The sequence below is a fragment of the Semicossyphus pulcher genome, unplaced genomic scaffold (assembly GCF_022749685.1).
Source record: "Semicossyphus pulcher isolate SPU_LCO1_2020_fin unplaced genomic scaffold, fSemPul1.0.p SCAF_14, whole genome shotgun sequence".
Taxonomy (NCBI): domain Eukaryota; kingdom Metazoa; phylum Chordata; class Actinopteri; order Labriformes; family Labridae; genus Semicossyphus; species Semicossyphus pulcher.
Window position 1 is genome coordinate 3,302,260 of NW_027211648.1, and position 11,493 is coordinate 3,313,752.

At 39.3% G+C, this 11,493-nt stretch overlaps 1 protein-coding gene across 1 annotated transcript; it reads right to left on the bottom strand.

The window, feature by feature from the left end:
• Window positions 1-1,100: 1,100 nt before the first annotated feature.
• On the bottom strand, window positions 1,101-7,653 carry LOC138591142 (dynein regulatory complex subunit 4-like). The gene is made up of 11 exons (XM_069661662.1): window positions 7,519-7,653; window positions 6,520-6,717; window positions 5,134-5,334; window positions 4,956-5,010; window positions 4,673-4,863; window positions 3,655-3,810; window positions 3,454-3,534; window positions 3,141-3,350; window positions 2,946-3,011; window positions 2,746-2,863; window positions 1,101-1,587 (listed from the first exon to the last, which is right to left on the bottom strand). The coding sequence occupies exons 1-10, from the start codon at window positions 7,630-7,632 to the stop codon at window positions 2,789-2,791; spliced, it is 1,347 nt and encodes a 448-aa protein (XP_069517763.1). The 5' UTR covers window positions 7,633-7,653; the 3' UTR covers window positions 1,101-1,587; window positions 2,746-2,788.
• Window positions 7,654-11,493: the final 3,840 nt, after the last annotated feature.

An 11,493-nucleotide genomic window follows, 5' to 3' on the forward strand; every position in this document is an offset into this window, starting at 1 on the left:
GAGTTATATCTCTAGCAACAGCTGCTTTCTGCAAGTTGGTGCAGAAAATAAGAGATGTAAATGTAACTTATCCGCAGCCAGACATAAAACAACTTTGTTGTGATGACATTTAATAATAAACAAATAATCATATTGATAAAATATGATCTCCTCTATAAGTCGTGTTCCTGTGAATACAAAATGTGAGCAAACCCGGCCCTTTTCCTAATCGCCTCTGTCTAAAATTAGATCCTTTAATCAGTTAAGAGACTCTGAGGAAAGAAAGATTCCACTTTCTACATTTGGTGTCTTGGAAAAACAAGTTTGTGCTCGCTCGTGTCACATAAACAGGAAACCCTGTGAGTGAAACCGCAACTGAAAACCTGCTGGTGTCTGACATCTGTGAGCTGCATATTTATATCTCCTCCTGCACACACTGCTCGTTAGAAGCTTTCCATCTGTTTAAGACGAGAATACAACTTCAGAGTCTGTCTGGATTATTTTTGAAAAATCCCCAGAATAATTGAAGTGTACCACCCAAAGAGGTCGTCAGAATTAGGATTTGGGTTTAATCATACAGGCAATTTGTCTTAATGTTTTGGTGGAAAGAAATACATAAAGAAACACCAGCACACCCACTGCTTAGACACTCAAAGCTCCTGTGAGGACCTGTCGGTTTGTGTCATATTTAGCGCCCCCTGTGGACAAAGCTGTACCTCTTATCTCTTTGCTGATTTTGTCCTGTTCATGCTTAAGTGGTGTTTTTAACAAAAAATCCAATTTTACTGTCATATGCATCACTCAGTTTCAGTTTTAGCCCTGGAAAAAGTGGACAAAGGCAGCGTGCAGATAATCGCTTCGTCTGACACCGAGTGGTTTCAGGCATTAAAAAATAACTATGTAGAAATAATCAGTCTTGTTGCTGATGGTCTGGTTTGCTTTTGTAGCTCATATAAAGACATCAGAATTCATTTCAGTCTGTTTCATAACCAGTGAAAAACTCCTCACAGGAGCTTTAATTCAAATAAAAAATAAGAATATGAAACATATAAAATATGTACAATATTTATTTATAAAGTGTAATGAAAGAGCTGTACAGTGAAAAAATACAGAGAGAACGTGCAAAGTACAGACATGTAAGAATCAAGTGTGCCAGGTAGTCGGAGCAGAAGTAGAAGTAAATGAAATATGAAAATGATGCGTGTAGTATTAACAGACCATATGTCAAGGTGTGAAGTACGTAAGCAATTTGGACAATCTACCGTAAAGTAAATAATCCCCAATAAATCAGACATCAGCGCTGTTGCCTCACAGCTAGAAGGTTCCTAGTTCGAGTCCCAGTATGGATGTAGCGGGCCTTTCTGTGTGGATGTGCATGTGCTCCCCGTGCATGCGTGGGTTCCCTCCGGGTACTCTGGCTTCCTCCCACAGTCCAAAGACATGCTCGTCAGGTTCATTGGTGACTCTAAATTGCCCATAGATGTGAGTGTGAGCGTGAAAGGTAGTCTGTCTCTATGACTCAGCCCTGTGATTGACTGGTGACCTGTCCAGGTGTAACCCCGCCTCTCGCCCAATGACAGCTAAGACAGGCTCCAGCCCCCCGAGACCCTGAACAGGATAAGCGGTATGATGAGGTCTGTAAATTGTGATTTAGTTAAGCGTCTTTTAAGTCACATTTAAATACGGATTTATTTATACATTACTTTCAATAAATACTAATGCTAATATTGACAGACACAGTAAGAAAATATGTAAACACTTCTCTGATCAAATTACTAAATGAAAGACGAAACACATTTTAGTTAAAGGCAGATTTCCTGAGGATTGTCAGAGACAGAGTGCAGCTTTAACTCATATTCAGTCCATGGAAATGATTTTTCAGGGTTAAATTAACTACACTACAAAGTTTTTATTACATTTTACAACCTTTGTATCTGTAACACTGTTCGACTCAGCCTGAAAACCTGAGTTTTCCCTGCCTCTGTGGTTCCTTATTTCTGCCTTTGGAGGGCAGTGTGAGTCCAGGCTATGAATGATGGACCTCTCAGTCTGAACTCCCTCCATGTTATTCACTGTAATGTGTTTTTTTTTGTAAACGTATTAATATGACTATTATATGATGACCCAACATCTAACTTATAAATAAAACTTCTCATTTCATCAGTTTAAAATGACTCAACATGACATTTACTGGTTTAAATCAGCCCTGAACCTTGCAAGGTCAATGCTGAAATAACCGTTATCCGTTTGGGATCTAGGCTGCCTATTGGGAGATGTACATTATGTATGTTGTAACATTTATATACTTAACTCCTTGAATGGTCTGTTTGAACAATAAACTGCACAGCAAGACAAAAGATTTTTAGATATTTGCATAAAAAGTTCCCGAAAGGCTCCAACAACCGAAACACAGCTGAGACTGAATTAGCTGAGGTGATACCACATGTACATAGCTGTAGGCCTAAATATAACTCAAACGGGTCAGTTATATAAATGTTGTCATGAAAAGAGAATTGAGCCATCGAGACCAAAAACAAGTTGTTTTTGTACCAGGCTGTAAACGTGTTTAATTCTGCTGTAAAGTCATTTGAACACGGGGCTCTGTGGGGTCGACTTGCATTCAGGGCCAGCCTCTAGTGGCCGTTTGAGGAACTACAACTCAACATTTCTTTCTATTAAAATAGAAATAGTACAAACAATTCTGACGTGATCATGAATGTGAGATTAGCTGTGAATGCTTCAGTATTTTGATACATCGTTTCTCACTTGGAGACAAAGCTAAGATCCCAGCCGGCTGCCTCCAGAGGATCTACACAAGCTCCTGCTCGGACACAAAGAGAGCCCTTTGCTTCTTCTGGTAGTACAGCTGCAAATTCTTCTGGGCCTGTCGGACACACAGTATGATTATTATCAAACACATCATGGTGAGTTTATTAAATGCATGACAGTAAATGTCAGCTACTAACCGTGGAAATCAGAGCTTTTTTCTGCTGCAGGTCCTTGATTGAATTGTTAATGGAGTCAAGACTTTCCTAAAAGAAAAAACAGACTCTTTTATACTTGAACAAAAAGTAGGTCGACAAAAAGTGTTCAAAATGTTGGAAGAATGTGAATGACACCAGAGATATGCAGAATAACCGTGTGGATGAAAACAATCAAACCTCAGTTTGGTTCATGACCCCCTGGAGGGCAGTTTGGTCCATGTTAGAGGCAGAGAGCACCGAGTCGAGCTGAGCCTGCGTCTTCTCCAGGCGGTCTGTGAGGGCGCTCAGCTGCCTCCCCAGCAGCTCGCCCCTCATACCGGCTTTCTGCTGCACCTCCTGGACATTCTGGGTGAACGCCTTGTACAGCTCGTCCCTTTCCAGTTGAAGCTGTGCGACAGGTAAACAGGAGCACAAAAACTTAAACACAAGAGAGACCTGATAGAAGCTAACATCAGAGTGACACCACACCGTGCAACAAAACATGTTTCACCTTGCTGAATTTCTGTTCCAGTTCCTTGTGATCCTTTTTGAGATCATTCAACTCCTTTTGTCTGATCTTCTCAGAGTCATTCTGTCAAAAAGAGCGTCACAAATTAACCTTGTGTGTCTCATGAGGGCAGTGGCAGTAACAGATGGAATTGTTAAAGTTAAGCTGAGTATGAGAAAAAAATAACATTGGCACAACAATAACCTTTGTCACTGTGAAGTGTTTCATTTTTCTCTCTGTTGCAGCCATTTCCTCCTTGACTTCTGAGAGATCCTCAGCGACATTTCTGTTCTCCTCCAATACCCGGACCAGATCCTTTTCCTTCGCCTTCATAGTCTCCTTTATGTCTTTAATTTGTGCCTAAGAAAAGCCAATAAAACAGAACAGGTCAAAACAAGAGCCGAGTGGTTGTATGCCTCCGCTAACCAGTCAAGTTGCACTTTACAACCATCAGTGTTTCTACCAGAATGATGTAAAACACAACCAGGCCAAGGGTGTGTTTATTTAACATATGAAATTGTGTTTGCCATTTTGAATTATTTAAAGAGCAGCTCCAGTCATGTTTTAAAACATATAAAGTGCTCTGTTTGAAATAATAAATTGTGTCTGATATGTTTTTCTGGAAAATACGTTTAATTACCTTTACATTTAAAATCCTCCCAATCCTCCTCTCCTCCTTCTCCCTCATTAAAAATTCCCCAATCTGCATAGGCCCCGCCCACTACGCAAATTTCCATCCGCCAAACAAAACACGTCTCTGTCATCATTTAGTGGCAACTCGTTGAAACTTAGCTCGCTTGAAATGTAGAAATTAGCAGTAGTAACGTTTAAGTTAGTAGTCAGTAGTGAGTTAAAATTACAATGACGCTTACAGCTGGCTCATGCATCGCCAAAGTGGTTGCCATAGGTTACACATAATGATATGCATAGCGTCACCCTATCCATTAACGGGATTGGCTCCTTAGGTTTGTGACGTCTCAAACCTGCCAATCTGTAAACGTGTTGTTCAGCCTGTCCTTGGTACACTGCAGTTCAAGCAGACAGGCCCAGCCATGGAGATGACTGCTGATGTTGTCCCTGATATGTCTTGTAGCTCATGGAAAACACCACATGGAGATGTTCACAAGGTTAAACACTGGATTTTAACTGGAGGGGGTCTTTAATAGACTTAACAAGTCTATTATAATTATAAGGATTCTTGGCGTCAGTATGGAATTCATACCAGGAGTGTGTTGTCCAAATCCAACTCCTGCATGAGGGCATCGATCTCACTGACAGCTCTGTTGTGGTCCTCTATTAGAGCGCTGACGTGGCGGTTCCATTGATCCTCTCTCTCACCGACCTCTTTCCTCCTCAAGTTCTCCAGCTCTTGTTGCAGCAACTGCATCTTTTTCTCGTACTTGGCTTCAACATCTACCCAGAGAGCAACACAAAATCACGGCTCCCGTTTAGTTTTTGACCGTGTGAAATGTTGAATCGAGCTCAAAATGAGATTTGTTTTTTACCCTTCACTTGCTTCTCCAAGCTGTTCCTAGTTTCATTCATTTCTTTACCGTGTTTCTGTTGAGATAACAAAAGCGGTGTTTGTGGCATTAAAACATAAAAAAACTAAGGTTGAAAGTAAATCTTAAATCCACAGATCTTTAAGTGTAAAAATAAAATAGACTCGGTGCGTCTACAAACCAGTTCAAGCTCCTTGACGAGGCTTTCGTTATCGAGCTCCAGTATGTCGACCATGACGGTCTTCATTTCCTCATGAAGCTCAGACTCTAATTGTTGTTGCTCAATCTGCACAGCCTCAGTGGAGACCAGAGCATCTGCCTTCAGCTCAGAGATGGTGTTCTGGTGTTCACACAGGAGGTGCTTCATCTTCTGCTTGTATACCTAGTGGGTAAAATAATCAAATAATAACTTTATTTCCACTTTATTCCACACAGAATAATGTAGGTTTCTGCAAAATATCTGTGTCCTGTTATCCATGTGGGATGTATGACACAGAAAAAGGAATATCAACCTCAGTCTGGTTTGCCTCCATCAACTGGAAAAGTTGCAGTTTACATCTACCTGTTATTTTCCCACAGAATGATGGAAGATGGGCTTATATTTGTATATATAAAATACTTTATCATTAAAACAAATAAATTATCCTAACAACAACAAAATAATAGCATGAGTAAGTCGATTTAAACAGAAGTAGCTCTACAATCATTAACTAGAGGAACATGATCACAGAAAACACTTCTCTTTCTGATTTTGTCATTCTCTCAGATGTATAAAAAATAACAATATTGTGTTCACAAGAATAAGACCTAAATCATGGTGTTTTTCCAGGATATACTGGCATCAAAGTGAAGTTAACCTTTGACCTTTTATGTAAAGAAAGTCTTCACTTCATCATTACATCCATTTTGTCAGCATACGCATATGAATCCTTGAGTTTTGGCCAAAAACACTTTTGACAGATCATAGTGACCTCGACCTTTTTTTTGCTTTTGCCTTTATTGGACCGGATCGCTGAAGGGAGACAGGAAATGTGGGGAGGTGAGAGGTGGTGATGACATGCACCAAATGAGAGTTGAGCCTGCCACCAGTGTGTCGAGGACTGCAGCCTCTATACAATGAGCATCTGCTCTTGTAACTGAGCCAAACCAGCACCCCAACCCCTGACCTTTGACCACCAATTTGGAATCATTTTGGTGAAGTCCAAGTAGACGTTTGTGCGAAATTTGAAGACATTCCCTCCAGGCGATCCTGCGATATCGCATACACGATAAATGGGGCAGGAAGAATGGCCAAAAAAAAGTGTTTGACCTTTTCGGTAAAAAAAAATGTCATCACTCAACACATTATTCTTTCAGACTTTTGTTTGAGACTGTGTCATAATTAGCTTGTGAACTTTTGAGTTACAGCCATTTTGTATCACAGTTTTGTATCAGTCGTATCTATTGATTGCACTTGAAGAGTTTTAAAAATGAAAAGATCTGTCAGGAAATACTGTGGCCTAAAATACAGACTTGGGTGAATCTAGGCAGTGAACTTGGTAGCAGAACATCTGTTAAAAAACCTTACTTTGATCTCCACCTGGTGGCGCCTCTCATCCTCTTCTACGTCCCTCTGTAGGTTCTTCAGCTCAGCCTTCGAATCCTCCAGCTGTCTCTCTGTGATCTCCTGAAAGGTGTGGATCTTGTCCCTCTCCAGCTGGAAGTAGTTTCTCTCCTCCCTTTCTCTGTCCAGCTCCTCTCGCAGGCGCACAATGTACTCCTCAAGCTGATTTGCAGAAATACATTTCAGGGTGAACTGACTGAGTATCTATACTGTAAAGGTCTGTGCTGTAAGAACCACATACCTCACCTTATTCACCACATTTTTCATTTACATTTTTTTGAGCATCCAATTTGTTTCTTTTTCTTTGGATTTTCACTTATTTTCGAAGTTGTATCTGTAATCATTAGTCTGATGTTCAGCCATAGTAGATTACTGTTTACTCGCAACACTTGCAGAGAGCGGAAAAGCAGCCGCTTAGCTCCGCCTACCCTCTCTGGCAGACCAACCACTGCTGGGTGATGGAAAACGCGTCACTAACTGGGCGCCGCTTTTGATTTTTTGAGTCACCACAGACAGCCAGTCCATAATAAGACTATATGCTGCAAATACAAAGGCTTTCATCAGTGGACCATGGCTCAATCGCCACTGTGTTACCTCATTTGGCGATAGATGGTGACTTGAATGACATTTATTTAGGCTACATGAAAGTCTTCAAGATTATACCTTTAAAGTATCACACACAATCAGGGGGTTATATACTCAGTCATTCTGAAGGAGACAGACACAGATAGCCACAGTATTTTTCACACAATCTTGTTTAAACAAAATATACAAATCTACTATAATTTTCCTAATATGTTAAATATTGTGGTAGAATAAGAGTTAAACTTGCCCATATGGTAGTAAAATATAAACTTATTGAAATATTCCTTTAATGTAGAGATTAACTTTTATTTCCTCCAGACATAAAACATCCAAACATCCCTCCACACTTTCAAACACACACCACACTTGAGCTCTGACCTGCTCCTTGGTCATCTCCTCCTTGGTGAGGCCGTCTATCAGTGTGGGCGTCTTTGCCTTTGGAGGCTTCTTACTTGAGCCTTTGTTTTTGGGTGGCTGTTCAAAAGTCAACATAATAGAAAAAGGGTTAGAACTTCTTCCTAAAAGCAACCAGGCGTATTTATTTGACTCTTTTATTGTGGTGAAATAACTCGCCCAGTGCGCGTCTGTCACGAATGTAATTATAACATACGAGGCACGAACTACGGCAGCGAGAAGGCAAATATTAAATTCATATACTACGAGGCGTTAGCTGCTGTGTAGCTAACAGCTGACGTTAGCTATTTAATGTTGTTAGCTTGAATTGAATACACGTTATTTTTTAATTAAATGGGGGAAAAAAACATTACTTACCATCGTATATTTTGCGCAGATAACACGGGGAGACACACGGGTAATGTTTCAGTCGTTCTTAGCAGCTCTAACACAAGTTAGCAACTAAAAGCTAGAAAAAGTTCACCGCTATCACTAGCCTGCTGTTGCCAAGGCAACACAAGCAAGCGGGTTGCTATGTGACGAGGTGGCGTTCTTTAAAAAACAAAACAAAAAAAAACAACTTTATTAGTCGTCTTCAATTGATCCTTATTATCAAAACACGTAGGAATACAATGTCAACAAAGACAAAAGATATATACATGAAGGCATTGCGACACAGACATTACAGAGAAATATTTCATGGTTTGTATATTATTACGATTTTCCAAGCCTTACCACTTGGCCCACTAGGTCCTTGTAAGTTTCAGAATAGTGTCTGAATTTTATTTTGAATTGTTGTCAGTGGTATTCCTTTTCGGCCATTTGCATTTATGAATGTAGTTTCTAAAATAGACATTCTTTTACAACCAATGTGATTTTTATCATTAAAAAAATCTGCTTAAGGAAATATTTCATATCTAACCAAAGAGTTTCTACAAAGGTATTCATAAATAAAATGACAGTGTCAGTATTTTTATTGCAGAAAACATGTCATCAATATTGTCACCGCCCTTTGAAAGCGCCCAGTTTACAGGATAAGTAAAATGTATAATCTTAAATGTAACTTCTCTGGTTTTGTTGCTACAACAATAGTTTAAAATGATAAATGTAGAACAATAAAGAAGAATAAATATAGTGAATATATAATAAAGTAATGTTTTTAAAAAGGAATGGATAGATAAAAGAATATAAAAATGTTCTCCAACATCTCTCTTAAATGTAACTGTGGCGGTATCACTGATATAACTTTATGAATCTCAAATTACTACATTGTACATTTGGGCATGTTGCTTTATATTATACAGACAGTCGGACAGTTTAACTACTCCAATAACCATAATCTAAGAAACTAATCACACAAATTACAGCTAAACGGAGTATCGAAACATTAAGTTAATGGTTTAAATAATAATACATTTGCTATTTATTTAAATTTAAATAAATAGCACAAGGCTACATGCACGCACACACGCACGAGTGTGAATGGCTCCGAGTTGCAGCCGTCTCTGCTCCAGCTACTGAATGGGGGCTGTGTGTGCCAAGACACCTGAGTTTGCAGACTTCAGCTTTAAGTCTGTCGGGGCGCCCTCTACTGGATGAAGCTGCAACACAACAGTCAGAAAGAGTTCTTACACTCTGAAATAACAGCAGAACAGGAATTTGATAACACTTTGTAACAAATTATTTATAACCGCACAAAATCTTCTGTTGTAAAGATAAGTAAGATCATCAGCATGCCATTCCCAGAGCTTTAGAGAACGAATAAAGCATGGATGGAAAGTCTTCCTGATGAGTTCAAGAGCTTAGACAAATCAGTGATGAATATGAAGTTTCAAGATCGAATGACAGTCCCACAAACTGTTGCACTTTTCTAAGGTTACAGTCAGCTTTTAATTTGATTTTGTAAATCTAATTAATCTTTGGTCCAGCCTCAGACAGCCTTTATTCACTGAATGCACCAAATGTATGTTTACACCAGCAGGGGGAGACATACTGTAATACATGAAACAAGGAGACCTGACAGTATCAACACAGTGCTATTTCCCTATAAAAGTTAGCTGTGATGTAGATAACTGACCCCACCCCTGTTCTTTACACTGTCTCAGTGATGTGCACTCATCCACCATCACTGAATGACAGGACCTGAACAGAAAGCTGACAGTAGAGTGTCACATCATCTTTAACATGATGTTAATGCTTCTCATATTTTACCTCTGTTATCTACCAAGGGTCAACGGTGAGAAAACACTCCAAACAAAAGCAAAAAGCTGCACAGCTGATTTAAAGTAAGGATCTAAAATGTTTGGTCTCTCCTCACAGGTGCCGCTAACACCAAAGGTGTTTTCCAAACACCTTCTGTCATCTTTAAGAGGACTGGTGAATCTGTCACCAGTGAGATCAGCTGTTCACATAACATGACAGATTATGATCGTATTCTGTGGTACAAACAAGAAGGACATAGAGCTCTGAAGCTTCTGGGATTCATGAATGTAAAGTTTGTGAATCTCGAGGACGACGTGAAAGGAAAAATCAGCTTTGATGGAGATGGACGAGACCGGTCGAGCCTCAATGTTTCTAAACTTTCATTGAGTGACAGTGGTGTGTATTTCTGTGCTGCCAGTCTACACAGAGCTGCAGCTTCCCTTCAAGGCAATACAAAAACTATTTCATCTGTCTGTAGACACAACATGCTCAGGCTCGTGAACACCTGCAGCCTCCATCTAAACCGAGTCTTTGAAGATTGTATCAACTGTTTAGACTCAGTTTTCACCCTCTCCTGACACCCACCTCTGGGGAACTGTGAAAATAACTTTGTTGAAGCTTTGGACAATGATTTTGTGGAATGTAAACTTCAGGACGAGATTTATTAGATCCTTTTTTTCTGATCCACTGAAGCACCATAACTCAAAACTCCCCTGGCTGCCTTAATGATGATATGACAGGTATACAGAGAGAGGAATAACAGGGGCAAGGGAGAGGACGGCAGGTAAGGGCATCTGTAAATGATGAAGACTTTGATAAAATAGACAACAGCACCACATCACGCCTGCAGCTCTTTATATCAACTATGTGAGACTCAAGTGGTAAGGGATGTATTTTCAATCAATATGGATATATCACTTCCATGACGTCAAGTAAAAACTTCAGTCCATATAGTTATCATTTAAATACACATTTATTCTGAAATTCCAATAACCCGTCTGTGTTGCTGTTTCCATACAAGAGACAATAAAAAAATTATTTTGAAGATAGGGTTAGGGTTATAGTTATTCAAATATTTGTATTTGAACTCAAACATCGAACAGACTGAAAAGTGAATTTACACCAGGACTGAAATCATTATGACACTTTAACACTCTCTTATTTATGGTTAAAAATCTTTAAGCACATTTGTACCGGACTGTTTCTGCAATAACTCTGCTCACCATGTTTAAATGTGCACTACCTCCATACAGCAACTACTCAATGTTGCAGAGTTTATTGTAATTTTAATAGCCCTTATTTTCATTTGGACTCTAATTTTATTATTTCCTGAAGGGCTTAAGGGGGGGTGGGTATCTACCTGTGTATTTTGGAGAACCTGCCACCTGCAGACAAAACTGCTACCAGAAAAAATACTCAGGAGACACAATAACCTCAGCATGGCACCTAAAAAAACACTAGTTACCACAAATTTTGCACTTAAAAAAGAAACGAATGTGGCACCTCATACTGAACATAAGTCTGTTAATTTATTTTCTTAAGAATTTATTTATTTTCATTTAAATGTCTGGGAGAGTTTAGCTATAAAATTGGCTGATCTTTGTTTAGTAGTTTTTTTGTTGTAGGCCTCTGAGTTTAATCAGATAAAAGTCATATCCTGGCCGACTTCATTAGTTAATACCTTACTGTTGTCCAAAGAATCGTTGGTATCATAATGAGATGACACTGGGGATTTACACCGCTGCTCGTAGTAAAGGG

Coding starts and splice junctions, on each gene's coding strand:
- LOC138591142 (XM_069661662.1), bottom strand. CDS start 7,632: ATGTTGACTTTTGAACAGCCACCCAAAAACAAAGGCTCAAGTAAGAAG. Junction 5,011..5,133: donor TCGTCAAGGAGCTTGAACTG/GTTTGTAGACGC, acceptor TTATCTCAACAG/AAACACGGTAAAGAAATGAA. Junction 3,351..3,453: donor TGGAACAGAAATTCAGCAAG/GTGAAACATGTT, acceptor CCTGTCGCACAG/CTTCAACTGGAAAGGGACGA.